Consider the following 16585-nt stretch of genomic DNA (forward strand, 5'->3'; position numbering starts at 1 on the left):
CTACATTCCACCTTCTTAACCGTTTTACATCAAAATGAAGAGTTGTCACTATGCTGACCATGACTATTGACACTTTGACACGTTGATTAAAAGTGAATGACCAATGACAATGCATCTGTTACGTAACTTGTCTTATCTGACATTGCATCTATTCAACTTAGTGACATTGATAGATTCGAAGTAAACAATTGCCTTTTGTGTGTTAATTTTTGTTATTGATCAGTATTTTTGAACACTCAATAGACAGGAAATTGAAAAAAATATTAAGGTGCAGCAAACATGAAATGACCAATTCAAGCAATTTCAACTTGTATAACCAATGGCAAAATAATTGCTTAACGAGAAAATGTTAATATTTTATTCAGTTAAACAACAGATTACATTTAATTGAAATACATGTTTGGTGTTTGGAAGGTTTAACATGCATATATTTTCAGTTTAAAAAATTAGACAAATGCCAAATATTACCAGGCATTTATTTAAGAAGCTAAGCACATTTTTAATATTATATAACGAAAGAACGCATTATCAATATTATATGATGAAAGTATTAATTTAAATTCAAATCAATATTTATTTATTGTCGGTATAATATACAAACATTATAAACATAAGCTATGAATAGCTTTTGACCGACTTAGTTTCCCATGTGCCCTGTTTAATTGAATTACTAAGTATAATTGTTAGAAAAGTTGTATTTAAGGACATAACTAATATGACATACATGACAAGTCAGTTGCCACCAAAGAAGTTGAAAAGTATCACAACTACAACAAAAACACTTGTGCAACATTTGAAGAGAATAAGGCAGCTGTTCAGTTATATGGTTTTATTATAATTTACTTGCCAGTAGTAGAAATATCATAATAAAATTACATAAGTCATTACATGTGATGCATAAACAATAGCAAAAACGAATCATATTTTTAAATCCACATGCGCCAGTATCTGACTGCAAAATAATTTGTTATTGTTATACTTAATATTGTTAGAACAAAATTCAACAACATGCACAGATGTATTGGTAGCTTATGTCAATCACAATTCATTAAATGCAACAAGCTCATGTCTGAATAAAACAAGGTATTGATTAAACTGTAACATAATAATTTATGTTGTGTCACTTTTTGTGTGCCATGAACTTATTTAAAAAGATAATTCATTTTAGCCTTTCATCTCTGTGAAAACCGGACTGAATGCTGTGCATTAGCGTTAGTGTTGTTTCAAGAGTAATATCTGATTATCCTGTGCTGTCAGAGCAGGCTTATCAGGGACAACACTTTCCATTTACACTGTTTAAACAAAGAAGACTTTCTTTAAACAAATCCATGAAAGCAAAGTGTCGTCCCTCATTAGCCTGCACAGACTGCACAGGCTTATCTGCGAATACCGGTAACACTTTATGCACATTTATTAAGCCCGGTTTTGCCAGACAGCAGAATATACATGTATACATTGTTAATTTCTACTAATAAGATATCTTACAGTTCTTATATTAAAACTAAGTAGCCTAAATATTTGCAAACTAAGAAGCCTTAATATCTGCAGAAAAATGAAATAAATAAATAAACATGTTATATAGATACTGCCAAATGATAATATAATTTCTAATAATAAATCCTACAATTTTTTAGACTGACTAGTACAAATAAAACATTTCTAATAATAATGATATGGGCCATGCTCTGTGAAAAGGGGGTTTAATGCATGTGTGGTAAAGTGTCCTCCCTAATAAGCCTGTGCAGTCTGCACAGACTAAACTGGATCTTTTATAAGAAGAGACTTTGAGAAAACGAAAAAACAAACATAAAAGCACAAAGTGTCATCCCTGATAAGCCTGCACAGACTGCACAGGCTAATCTGGGACAACACTTTATGCACTTACATTAAACCACCTTTTCACAGAAAACAGCCCTTATACATCGTAAATGCATGTTATCACAATAAGCTATATACCATTAGATGAAAATCCAATAAGAAGCCCATTTTATCAGATAAACAACATTAATACCCACATGCAATTGCAATATTACCCTTAAAAGCATTATCCCCTGACATGTCACTTGCCATCATTAACAAAAAACAAAAACAACCGCACTTACATAACTACTTTTATTTTAAGTGCACCATTTACACATGTAAAAAACACCATGCTTTTTGTGCCATGTGTATATTATTATCAAGTAATATTACATTCTGACAAACCAATGTACAGTACATATCCAGTACCATATATCCACCTGACCATATTGTGTATGTATGTGATTCATTAGCACAAAATAAAACATTAACACATAATTCAATATATTATATGAATAAAAGATCTTCAAAGATAATGCTTACTATTCAGTTAATATGAAGGTTAAGGTTACCAATTATATCTGTTTCATAATTGAATAATCTAAAAACACAAGCCTTAAAAATCTTATTCATTCTACAAGCACATAACAACAAGAGATTTGTTTGTCAGAAACACAATGCCCCCTAATGCGCCTCTTTGACTTTTATTTTTACCTTTGACCTTGAAGGATGACCTTGACCTTGTCCTTTCACCACTCAAAATGTGCAGCTCCATGAGATACACGTGTATGCCAAATATCAAGTTGCTACGTTCAATATTGCAAAAGTTATGAAGAAGGTGAAAGTTTTGGTTAAAGTTTTTGAAAAAAAAAATTGACCTTTGACCTTCAAGGATAACCTTGAACTTGACCTTTCACCACTCAAAATGTGCAGCTCCATGAGATACACATGCATGCCAAATATCAAGTTGCTATCTTCAATATTGCAAAAGTTATGACCAAGGTTAAAGTTTTGGGACACACACACACACACATACAATGACAGACAGGCCAAAAACAATATAGCCCCAATCATTTGATCCGGGGGGCATAAAAACACTGATTCTAATATGAAGTCTCAATCATCGTAATCATTGAGCTATTGCACAAGAGGGGAAAGGAAAAACCAGCAAAACATGGTTCAGGTTTAACAGATAAAAGCAGTAATCATTTATGTTCTATCAGGTTCTTGGTTTTCATCATTGTTAGAGGCATCTTTAGCATCTGACTCGTTTTCAGCAGACTTCTGTTCATGAGTATTTTTGTCACCAACATCAGCACTATGTTCATTTGTCTCAGACACTGCATCAGTAGACAGTTCATTTGTCTTAGTCTCTAAATTTTCACTGGCAGAATTGAACTCTTGGAAAATATTTGTAGAATCTGTCGTCTCAGATTGTTCAGTCTGTGCTCTTTCTGATGACTGGCGGTTTTCTGATATTATCTCTATCTCCTTCTCTGACAGCTGCTGCTGTTGTATCAAACGTTTCACACCCATTATCCACTGGTTCACCTTAAATTATTAACACAGTAACGAATAAAAAATTAACACTTTACCACTCAGGAGTGCACTTTGAAAACTTTGTAGTCCTTTACAAATTCAAAATTAAGACCTTTCTTACTATATTCAAGTTTTAAAGGTTTAATTTCGAAACCTTTAGATACTGATGATCAGCAAACAGCATAAAACCTAAACAGACAGTGAGTTACTTGCAGGCTGCTCTGGTTTTATTATATGCATTGTGCATTTATTGTTGTATACAGCCATTTACGCTTAGCTTCTAAATGGGAAGGGTTAATGGTAACAATAAAGCTCTAAGACTTCACAATCTGTTGGGCTATAAATTAAACAGTACATGCCATATAGGATTTTGTTTGTTTTTCAGGTTATACCATGAATTATTTTTTTCTCAGGACAGTGTGTTAATAAATATGTTCTAGAGTGCATGCTCAATTGAAAATATTCTAATTTTTGCGGTTATTTATTTCCTCAGTAAAGTGAGAAAATGCATGTATTCTCTCACTTTGGTGAAACAAATAATAATCTATTTCATGGCATTTCCCAGAAAGCACACTTATTTATTTTTTTTAAAGCTTTTTATTTCTCTTTTTATAATAGTTACTTTAAAACTTTTCAGACATTACTATTATCTTATTGATAAGTAGTGTAGTAATTGGATTAAAAAACAATGTTGGATTTCAATGAATATTTTCCCTGGATTTCAAACAACATTTGTGTATGTTTATTCTGGCCCTGCCAAAAGCATAAGGACTATAACCGTTGTGGTTTTAGTTGTCTTGACCCAGGCAGAAACAAGGTATTAAGTACCCTAAGGTCAAGTTCACACTTGATGGAAACACAGATTTCTTTTTGTAGCCCAGGTGAAAGATTTATGCTCATTAAAACGCATAACTGTTGAAGATGTACAGTGAAACGGTGTTCTTTAAGGAATTATTCATAGATATAACTAGTTTTCTTCAAATCTAATTTCTAAATTTGAAAAGGTGGCAGTGGTAAACACAATGCTGTGTAACTAAATGCTGAGCACAAAATCGGATTAAAAATGAACTGGATTTTAAAATTATGTTAGTACCAAGTTGTCAAGCTCCACTGTCTGGTGTGTTTAACCCTTTGCATGCTGGGAAATTTGTAGTCTGCTAAAATGTCGTCTGCAGAATTTATAAAATTAGCATTTTCTTCGATTTTTTTTCAAAGAATACTATCAGAATAGCAAACAGTTTGGATCCTGATGAGACGCCACGTTCTGTGGCGTCTCATCTGGATCCAAACTGTTTGCAAAGGCCTTCAAAATTCGGTTCCAGCACTGAAAGAGTTAAACAGTACCAAACAGACATTGTCTCATAGTAACCATGGCCAAACACATGAAACCCTTAAGACATTAAAACAAGCAAGTTTGGTGAATTCATATCCAATGCCAAATAAATGTTATTTATGAATGGGTACAAACCCCTTGATACACAGTGTAATCCTAAAAGTAAGTATTTTTATTAGGGATGCAAGAGGTTAACCGATTAACCTACCAAAATGACCAGTTAACAGGTTTTTAACAGGTTATATTTTCGGGAAAAGGTTAACCTGGAAAAATATTTGAACATTTTTTTTTTCATGCAATAAATCGTACAATTTTACTTTTGCGCGTGACATACTGCCAACTTGCGCTGGCTACTAGTTAGAACAACATGCCGCACCATCGACGGTAATAAATAACGTGTCAACAATCAAAGTAATAAAGCAGCAAGAGCACCGCATAACGGGTGCCATGCTCGGCTGCGAAAGCTTGTCAGAATTTTTTTTTTTTTAGTGGTTACAGTGACCTTGACCTTTGACCTAGTGACCAAAAATGGGTGTGGCGTGTAGAACTCATCAAGGTGCATCTTCATATGAAGTTTCAAAGAGCCAATGTAAAAGTTTTTGCACGACGCCGGCGGACGTCGAGCAGGCTATGACAATACCTCATACCTCGGGTTTTCTCTGAAAACAGCTTGCTAATAAATCAATACCTTTGTGATAACAAATAGGGGGTACGTTTTGATAACTGACACTATTGTTTTGTTTGACTCACGAAAATTTAACTAGCGAACTGCGGGGAGTCAGAGCAAATTAGTGAAGAAGTAATTGACACGTTTATTAAACTCGCAATAAAAAACAGTTGAGACATTGGATGGCTTATTTTGGTGTCTTGTTCACCAATATCCAACACTGATTGCTCGCGAAAATTCTGTGTTAATAAGAAACAATTTTATCAAGAATTGCATTCGTAGTTAAAATTGTGTCGAGTTAACGTCATTTTTGTTTATCAGAATTTAATATTATTATTATCATTTACGTCCAACGCTTCGACCATAACCGTCCGATGCAAGTGTTATTTTTCTTTTAAAGCAAATTATTACCTAATTTAATAATTAAACATAAAAAAAAAATTTGAAAAAAAAAAAAAATCGTGAAATTTAGTATTTGTGTAATTGCTAAAAATTTGCGCGCTATGGTACGTTAACAAACATACGTAACTATCAGTATTTGAGATCATAATACTTAGTTACTTCGCTATTAAATAAATGTACTGATTAAATTATTTAACTTACATATCTTTCAAAATTAATTTAATTTGCATTCGTGTTATTTATTTTACCCACATTTTTTAATTGTATAATGAACATCAAACGACAATACTTCGGCTACAGACGCTAAAATGCAAACAACAAAATATGCAATTATCGAATAAAAAGAGATGCGGATTGTTGAACACACATGACCCACTTTACGTTGCATTGAAAGGGCAAAGCACATCTCTATATTGAGCCAATTTGAGTCTCAAAAATTGAAACAGAATGAACAAAGGAACGCAATATTTTGTGTGAGCCATACGACGTGAATGTAATATAAGCCGCCAAACCAAAGACAGTTAATAACACGTGAAAATGAACATTGTGTAGTTCTTAATTTTTTCACTCCTTTGCATTTACCCAGGAAAAATAAATCAAATATATAGCATACATTTACAAAATTATTAAAATAAATTGTATAAAACATTTTATTACGAAACTGGTATGTTATCAACACAAGCGATTTCAAATTTGAAATTACTTTTGTTTCTACCGAGCGGTTCGAGCGGTATGACATTTTTGACATACTCTTAATCATTTAAACTACGTATAAGGCGTTTCGGTTAACCGGTTAATAACTGGTTACAGAAAAAGGTTAACCAGTTAAATGATTTTTGTAACCTCTTGCATCCCTAGTTTTTATGCATTGCAATTCTCCTTATTGATATCTATACACCCATGAAGTTTCATGTTGAAATCGTGTAGCTATCTGAGATATAGCCAGGGGTCTCGCTAGTGGGCGAAGTGGGCGATTTGCTCGCCAAGGGAATATTTATGTCGCTAATTAATTTCATGAAGGCGACATAACTTCTCCACCTTTTAATTATTTGTTTGTGCCACACATTGACCATTAAAATCAATTTGATGTTGAGAATTGGACACAGGAGAATTCTCAGTCAGAAGTTGCCCCATTTACAGGTCATGCAAAGTTGAACATTCAAATGCACAGTCGGGAGCTATTAGAGTTCTTAAAATTGTTCATAGGTGAAGCCTTGATTAATTGCTTTGTGCTGGCTACCAATAACTATACTTCAGCAAAGTTAAATGGCCCATTAAAACAATACAAAGGAATGATCAAATGGGAAGAGTTAACCTAGCACACTGGCAATAAACACAGGGCTCATTTATGGGTAAGATTTGGAATCTATGCTGTAAAATGAGATTTTGAATGAATTTTTATTTTAAAAAATTGTAGCACAATATAAATTCGATTTAATCTTGATTTTCTTAAAATTTACAAGGAAGTAAGAAGATTATGAATATTACTGGTTTTGTTAAACTTGAAGTTTTATTTGATAAACCTGTACAGGAAAAAAATAATAAAAATTACCAGAATAATTTACAATCAATTACAAATAAGAACAAGAGCACCGCCTTGCGGGTGCAGACCGCTCATCTATTTTCTTTTTAAAGGTGAAGGGACTCTCATTTTCAATCACAAAGGAGGGAGGATCGGAGTGAAGAGGGGTGTATAGTGTGGGGTTGTGGACATTTATTACATTATCTTCCAAAAAAGCGAAAAAAAAAAAAAAAAAAAAAAAAAAACGGGGGGGGGGGGGGGGGGGGGGGGGGGGGGGGGGGGGGGGGGGGGGGGGGGGGGGGGGGGGGGGGGGGGGGGGGGGGGGGGGGGGGGGGGGGGGTGGGGGGGGGGGGGGGGGGGGGGGGGGGGGGGGGGGGGGGGGTGGGGGGGGGGTTGGGGGGGCCGAATGGGGGGGGGGGGTTTGGGTGCGATGGTTGGACGGTATTTCAAACATAACCATTTTTAAAAAAAAAAATGGGGGGGGGGGGGGGTATAGTGTGAGGGTGTTGGTGGTAATTTGTGAGATGATCTTAAAAAAAAAAAAAAAAAAAAAAAAAAAAAAAAAATTAGGGGGGGAGGGGGTGGGGTGGGGGGGGGGGGTATAGTGTGAGGGTGTGGTGGTCATTTGTTAGATGATCTTAAAAAAAAAAAAAAAAAAAAAAAAAAAAAAAATAGGGGGGGGAGGGGGGGGAGGGGGGGGGGAGGGGAGGGCACGGGGGATGGTTTGGGTGGAGTCTATTGTGGTATGTCAGGTAAGAGTAGTTTCATCAAAGTATCAATCAATCTAATCATAAATAAAGAAGTTATGGCAATTTTAGCAAAATTTAATAATTTGACCTTGAGAGTCAAGGTCATTCAAAGGTCAAAGTAAAATTAAAGTTGCCAGGTACAGTAACCTCATGATAGCATGTAAGTATTTGAAGTTTGAAAGCAATAGCCTTGATACTTAAGAAGTAAAGTGGATCGAAACACAAAATTTAACCATATATTAAAAGTTACTAAGTCAAAAAAGGGCCATAATTCCGTAACAATGACAACCAGAGTTATGCAACTTGTCCTTTTACTGTACCCTTATGATAGTTTGTGAGTGTTCCAAGTATGAAAGCAATATCTATGATACTTTAGGGGTAAAGTGGACCAAAACATAAATCTTAACCAAATTTTCAATTTTCTAAGTATAAAGGGCCCATAATTCCGTTCAAATGCCAGTCAGAGTTACATAACTTTGCCTGCACGGTCCCCTTATGATAGTTCATAAATCTTGCAAGTATGAAAGCAATAGCTTTGATACTGTAGGAATAAAGTGGACCTAAACACAAAACTTAATCAAATTTTCAATTTTCTAAGTATAAAAAGGGCACATAATTCTGTCAAAATGCCAGTCAGAGTTACATTACTTTGCCTGCACAGTCCCCTTATGATAGTTAGTAAGTGTTGCAAGTATGAAAGCAATAGCTTTAATGCTTAAGGAATAAAATGGACCTAAACACAAAACTTAACCAAAATTGTCAATTTTCTAAGTATAAAAAGGGCACATAATTCTGTCAAAATGCATGCCAGAGTTATCTAAATTTGCCTGCCCAGTCCCCTCATGATAGTAAGTAAGTGTACCAAGTTTGAATGCAATAGCATTGATACTTACTGAGAAAAGTGGAACTAAACGCAAAACTTAACCAAAATTTTCAATTTTTTAAGTATAAAAAGGGCACATAATTCTGTCAAAATGCACGCCAGAGTTATCTAACTTTGCCTGCCCAGTCCCCTCATGATAGTAAGTAAGTGTACCAAGTTTGAATGCAATAGCATTGATACTTTCTGAGAAAAGTGGACCTAAACGCAAAACTTAACCGGACGCCGACGCCAACGCCAACGCCGACGCCAAGGTGATGACAATAGCTCATAATTTTTTTTCAAAAAATAGATGAGCTAAAAATGTAGGTTTAATGTACTTGACATCTCTTATTATAAATGAAATGCAGCCTTTTGAATTCCATCACCCATTTCAGCCTCTATTATTGAAATAGCTTATCAGTCATCACATAAATAGCATGTTAAGTGTTAAATATATAACTTAAACTCAGTTAAATACATCAATAACAAAAATGAACACTTAAGTGAGTGTGTGTTTGTATTTGTAAATGTTGTCCCCCAAAGTGTGAAATAAGAGTTGTTTTTGATTAATGATAACTGGCAAATTTAATGAGGGGTATAAGACAAGTAAAGAGTTGATTGAAAGCTGAACGGAAATACTTCTCCTTTAATTTGCCGCAAAATACATGTAAAATGAAGACCTATGACGCAACTGTACAGAAGTGACAGCTCCCGAAATTTTGAGCTAAGCTTGACCACTGGATGCAAAAGTACCATTTCTCCCCGAAAAGTTGCCACTTCTCCCTATTTTGGCCTTTGGGAGAAGTGACTTCTCCCTAAATTTTGAACCTAGCTAGACCCCTGATAGCCCTGAAAAGTTATATTATACAAAAACAACAATGAGCAATAACTCTTATTTAGAAAGTGTAGGGTTAAGGATCTCGTGCATGGCTTTTCTTAAAATTGATTTCTACGCACCCATGAAGTTTCATGTTGAAATCTTGTATCGTATCTAAGACATAGCACTGAAAAGTGAAATCATAAAAAAACAAAAAAGAGTAATTACTCTTATTTAAGAAAGTTAAAGGTTATGGTTCTTAAGCATGGATTTTCTTCTCATTGATATTAATACACCAATAATGTTACATGTTGAAGTTTTGTATGGTATCTGAGATATAACCCTGAAAAGTTACATCATTAAAAACAAAACAAAGGGCAATAACACTTAGTTAAGAAAGTGTTTAGTTATGGTTCTTGTGCACGGCACTTCTCCTTATTGATACATACATACACCTATGAAGTTTCATGGTAATATTTTATATAGTTTCTGAGATAAAAGCCTCAACAGTTTTGCGACAAACAGACAGACTGACTTGATGGACAATGTTGATTCTATATCTCTCGGTGTTTGGGATAATTTACAGATAAGGAAACTTATGAGTCTGATATTTTCTTTTTTTCTGGTCTTGAGTGCAGATTTGTGTATTTGTGACTTGAAACTGTATTTGTGAACATAAACTGCTATTTATCTTTCCTTCTGACATGAACCAAAACATATTTAAAATTAATGTAAAGGTTTTAAAATGTACCGTTAGTCCCTAATCAGTGAGAAAGATAAAGGGAATTATTTCCTCGAAAATTGTCAATATTTCATAATATAAAATTATCATAATGATCTTCTTTAATAAACAAGAGGGCCATGATGGCCCTGTATCGCTCCACTGCTGAAAAAAGGCTGAAACAAATATTCTCGGCATGTGCAAATACTTAAATATAGGCCCTATTAAAGCACATGTACACTTTTATCACCCCCTGGGCTAGGTCAAATTTAACCCCAGGGGCATAATTTGAGCAAACTTTGTAGAGGACTACTATATCTCACTCCATACAAAATGTGGTAGCCCTAGATCCTAGAGTTAAGGACAAGAATATTTTAAAAGTTTTCACAAAATAAGCAAGATATAAGAGTGTGAAATGTTCAATTTTGTGACCCGCGGCTCAGGGTCAAATTTGACCCAAAGGGCATAATTTGAACAAACTTGGTAGAGGACTATAGGATGTTACTGCATACCAAATTTGGTAGCCATAGTCAGAATGGTTTTCGACAAGAAGAATTTTAAAGATTACACGAAATAGGCGCTTTATAAGCATTTCAATTCAATTGTGTGACCCCCTGGGCAGGGTCAACAAATTCGGAAGAGGTTTATTAGATGTCGCTACATACCAAATTTGGTAGCCCTGGGCCCAATGGTTATGGACATGAAGATTTTTAAAGTTTTCACAAAATAGGCCCCATATAAGCGTATGTTCAGTTTTGTGACCCCCCGGGCAGGGTCAAAATTGACCCCAGGGGCATAATTTGAACAAACTTGGTAGAGAACTATTAGATGTCACTACATACCAAATTTGGTAGCCCTATGCCTTATGGTTAAGGACAGGAAGATTTTTAAAGTTTTCACAAAATAGGCACAATATAAGCATATAAACAATTTTGTGGCCCCCAGGGCAGGGTCAAATTTGACCCCTGGGGCATAATTGAACAAACTAAGTAGAGGACTATACAATGTCACTACAAACCAAATTGTGTAGCCCTAGGCCTAATGATTATGGACAAGATTTTTTTTAAAGTTTTCACAAAATAAGCATTATATAAGCATATTTTCAATTTTGTCACCCTCGGGGCAGGGTAAAATTTGACCCCAGGGATAAAATTTGAACAAATTAGGTAGAGGACTATAAGATGTCACTACATACCAAATTTGATAGCCCTAGGCCCAATGGTTATGGACAAGATTTTTGAAGTTTTCACAAAATAGGCACAATATAAGCATATGTTCAATTTTGTGACCCCCAGGGCAGGGTCAAATTTGACCCCAAGGGCATAATTTGAACAAACTTGGTAGAGGACTATAAGACGTCACTACATACGAAATTTGGTAGCCCTAGGCCCAATGGTTATGGACAAAAAGATTTTTAAAGTTTTCACAAAATAAACCCTTTATAAGCATATATTCAATGTTGTGACCCCGGGGCAGTTTCAAATTTGACCCCAAGGGCATAATTTGAACAAACTTGGTAGAGGACTATAAGACGTCACTACATACGAAATTTGGTAGCCCTAGGCCCAATGGTTATGGACAAAAAGATTTTTAAAGTTTTCACAAAATAAACCCTTTATAAGCATATATTCAATGTTGTGACCCCGGGGCAGTTTCAAATTTGACCCCAGGGGCATAATTTGAACAAACTAAGAAGAAAACTATTACGTCACTACATACCAAATTTGGTAGCCCTATGCCATATGGTTATGAACAAGCAGATTTTAAAAGTTTTTCCACAATAGGCTTTATATATGAAAATTCAATTTCAAATGTTCAATTTTGTGAACCTCAGGGCAGGGTCAAACTTGACCCCAGGGGCATAATTTGTACAAACTTGGTAGAGGACTATAAGATGTCACTACATACCACATTTGGAAGCCCTAGGCCCAATGGTTATGGACAGGAGATTTTTTTACAGTTTTCACAAAATAAGCCCTTTATAAGCATATATTCAATTTTGTGACCCCCGGGGCAGTTTTAAATTTGACCCCAGGGGCATAATTTGAACAAACTAAGAAGAAAACTATTGCATGTCACTACATACCAAATTTGGTAGCCCTATGCCATATGGTTATGAACAAGCAGATTTTAAAAGTTTTCCCACAATAGGCCTTATATAAGCACTATTATGTTCAATTTTGTGAACCTCTGGGCAGGGTCAAACTTGACCCCAGGGGCATAATTTGAACAAACTTGGTAGAGGACTATAAAATGTCACTACATTCCAAATTTGGTAGCCCTAGGCCCAATGGATATGGACAGGAAGATTTTTAAAGTTTTCACAAAATAAGCACTTTATAAGCATTTATTCAATTTTGTGACCCCTGGGGCAGTTTCAATTTCTGGCCCCAGGGGCATAATTTGAACAAACTAAGAAGAGAACTATAACATGTCACTACATACCAAATTTGGTAGCCCTATGCCATACGGTTATGGACAGAAAGATTTTTAAAGTTTTCACAAAAAAGGCCTTATATAAGCATATGTTCAATTTTGTGACCCTCGGGGCAGGGTCAAACTTGACCCCAGGGGCATAATTTGAACAAACTTGGTAGAGGACTATAAGATGCCACTACATACCAAATTTGGTAGCACTAGGCCCAATGGTTATGGACGAGAGGATTTGTAAAGTTTTCACAAAATAGACCCTATTTAAGCATATGTTCAATTTTGTGACCCCCAGGGCAGGGTCAAATTTGACCCCAGGGGCATAATTTGAACAAATTTGGTAGAGGACTATTAGATGTCTCTACATACCAAATTTGATAGCCCTAGGCCCAATGGTTATGGACGAGAAAATTTTGAAAGTTTTCACAAAATAGGCCTTATATAAACAAATTTTCAATTTTGTGACCACTAAGGCAGGGTCAAATTTGACCCCAGGAGCATAATTTGAACAAATTTCAAAGAGGATCACCCTAGGAACATTCCTGAGAAATTTCATCAGAATTGGACCAGTACATGTAGTTTAGGAGAAGAAGATGTTTAAAGGAAAAGTTAACGCGCGAACGGACGCACGCACGCATGACGGACACAGGACCATGACATAAGCCCCGCTTGCCTTTGGCCAGTGGAGCTAAAAATAACACTATTGCCAAGAAAATCCATGTTGTATTTTTTATTAAGAGATATCTGGTTGACAGAACTCTTAAATCTGTATATAATTATTATCTATTGAAAGGCTGTAGAAGACTACCACCGTGTTACCTCAGCAATATGATCCACCACCAAAGCAAGTTGTAAATGGCTTGCTTTCTCCGTCTCACCATCATGGAGGGCTGTGAAATAACAAATGATGTTAACAGTTATAATCTGCATTATTAATGGTTATCACCATCATGGTCATCTTCATCTCATCACTTGATGCCATAACCATAATAATGATATCATCATCAACTTCACGTCACCACCCACATCATAGCCTGACTCAACATCATCATCGACAGAATCATCAATGTCTAAGGCATATTACTAGATTTAAGTACAGGCCAGTTAAATTTACAGAGAAAACAAGCTTAAGGTTTCATACTTATGAACCTCGTTCTGGGAAACCTGGGCTTAACACATGCTGGCACAGGCACGATACTTTTAGCTTTTATGTTACTTTTGTGTAAAATAAGGCTCTTTTGTGCGAAAACCCAGATGTTTACCCTGATTAATCTGTGTGGATTGCACATTTTAATCTGGGAAGACACTTTATCAAAATGCATTAAACATCATTTTCCCATAGAAGTATTAGAGGGGTTCAGGATTTCGTGCTGAGCAAATAATTGGCATTTTTCTTGCAACATTTAAATAACAAAAAGTAAAAACAACAATTAAACATCAAAACATCAAATAACAACATGAGAATGAACACTACTGCCTAAGGCATTTTGTGTACAGTAAGCGAAAGTTAACTGCATTTAGTCACTATATTGTGTGTGTTGCAGTATTTGAAACAATGAATTACACCAATATTTTGCAGATGGAGTATTATTCGTTAATGCCGGTATGATAAATGGATTACACCCAATTTGTGATTACTGTACCTATAGCTAGCTGGACTGTCCTGACTCGTACTTGTTCAGACAGGGATGCCTTTCTCCACCGTTCTCCAAGAAGTTCAAGCTTTTTACTGATATCATCAATGACCTTTTTCTGAAATCAGCAACATCATGATCTATGGTTGCAGAACATAAGCTTTATAACATGGGCTTTGCTCTGAGAAAAGGGGGTTACATCTGTAATTCATGTGCCTAAAGTGTCGTCCAGGCTTAGCCTTTGCAGTCAGTGGTTTTCCTCTAAGAAAGGTGGAAGACAAACAAAAAAAAACATAAAATCAAGAGTGCTGTCCCTAGTTAGCCTGTATGTACCACACATGTTAATCTGGGAAGAAACTTTACACACATGCATTAAACCCTGTTAACCCAGAGTGAGCTGATGCCTGTGTGTACCACACATGTTAATCTGGGAAGAAACTTTACACACATGCATTAAACCCTGTTAACCCAGAGTGAGCTGATGCCTGTGTGTACCACACATGTTAATCTGGGAAGAAACTTTACACACATGCATTAAACCCTGTTAACCCAGAGTGAGGCTGATGCCTGTGTGTACCACACATGTTAAACTGGGAAGAAACTAATCACACATGCATTAAACCCTGTTAACCCAGAGTGAGGCTGATGCCTGTGTGTACCACACATGTTAATCTGGGAAGAAACTTTACACACATGCATTAAACCCTGTTAACCCAGAGTGAGGCTGATGCCTGTGTGTACCACACATGTTAATCAGGGAAGAAACTTTACACACATGCATTTAACCCTGTTAACCCAGAGTGAGGCTGATGCCTGTGTGTACCACACATGTAAATCAGGGAAGAAACTTTACACACATGCATTTAACCTTGTTAACCCAGAGTGAGGCTGATGCCTGTGTGTACCACACATGTTAATCAGGAAAGAAACTTTACACACATGCATTTAACCCTGTTAACCCAGAGTGAGGCTGATGCCTGTGTGTACCACACATGTTAATCTGGGAAGAAACTTTACACACATGCATTAAACCCTGTTAACCCAGAGTGAGGCTGATGCCTGTGTGTACCACACATGTTAAACTGGGAAGAAACTAATCACACATGCATTAAACCCTGTTAACCCAGAGTGAGGCTGATGCCTGTGTGAACCACACATGTAAATCTGGGAAGAAACTTTACACACATGCATTAAACCCTGTTAACCCAGAATGAGGCTGATGCCTGTGTGTACCACACATGTTAATCAGGGAAGAAACTTTACACACATGTTTTAACCCTGTTAACCCAGAGTGAGGCTGATGCCTGTGTGTACCACACATGTTAATCAGGGGAGAAACTTTACACACATGCATTAAACCCTGTTAACCCAGAGTGAGGCTGATGTCTGTGTGTACCACACATGTTAATCAGGGAAGAAACTTTACACACATGCATTAAACCCTGTTAATCCAGAGTGAGGCTGATGCCTATGTGTTCCACACATGTTAATCAGGGAAGAAACTTTACACACATGCATTAAACCCTGTTAACCCAGAGTGAGCTGATGCCTGTGTGTACCACACATGTTAATCTGGGAAGAAACTTTACACACATGCATTAAACCCTGTTAACCCAGAGTGAGGCTGATGCCTGTGTGTACCACACATGTTAAACTGGGAAGAAACTAATCACACATGCATTAAACCCTGTTAACCCAGAGTGAGGCTGATGCCTGTGTGTACCACACATGTTAATCTGGGAAGAAACTTTACACACATGCATTAAACCCTGTTAACCCAGAGTGAGGCTGATGCCTGTGTGTACCACACATGTTAATCAGGGAAGAAACTTTACACACATGCATTTAACCCTGTTAACCCAGAGTGAGGCTGATGCCTGTGTGTACCACACATGTAAATCAGGGAAGAAACTTTACACACATGCATTTAACCTTGTTAACCCAGAGTGAGGCTGATGCCTGTGTGTACCACACATGTTAATCAGGAAAGAAACTTTACACACATGCATTTAACCCTGTTAACCCAGAGTGAGGCTGATGCCTGTGTGTACCACACATGTTAATCTGGGAAGAAACTTTACACACATGCATTAAACCCTGTTAACCCAG

At 36.3% G+C, this 16585-nt stretch overlaps 1 protein-coding gene across 6 annotated transcripts in view; it reads right to left on the reverse strand.

Moving 5' to 3' along the window:
• Positions 1 to 343: 343 nt before the first annotated feature.
• The window catches only part of LOC127842636 (steroid receptor RNA activator 1-like), a 50647-nt gene continuing 34405 nt past the window's right edge, over positions 344 to 16585 (reverse strand). For all 6 annotated transcript variants that reach the window (XM_052372259.1, XM_052372257.1, XM_052372258.1 and 3 more), the window contains 3 exons: positions 14486 to 14594; positions 13662 to 13732; positions 344 to 3351 (listed from right to left, as the gene is read on the reverse strand). In XM_052372259.1, the coding sequence (XP_052228219.1) occupies positions 3010 to 3351; positions 13662 to 13732; positions 14486 to 14594 (522 nt within the window). In that variant the 3' untranslated portion in view covers positions 344 to 3009. The remainder of the gene's footprint in view (positions 3352 to 13661; positions 13733 to 14485; positions 14595 to 16585) is intronic.

This window comes from Dreissena polymorpha, chromosome 8, assembly GCF_020536995.1.
Source record: "Dreissena polymorpha isolate Duluth1 chromosome 8, UMN_Dpol_1.0, whole genome shotgun sequence".
Classification (NCBI taxonomy): Eukaryota; Metazoa; Mollusca; class Bivalvia; order Myida; family Dreissenidae; genus Dreissena; species Dreissena polymorpha.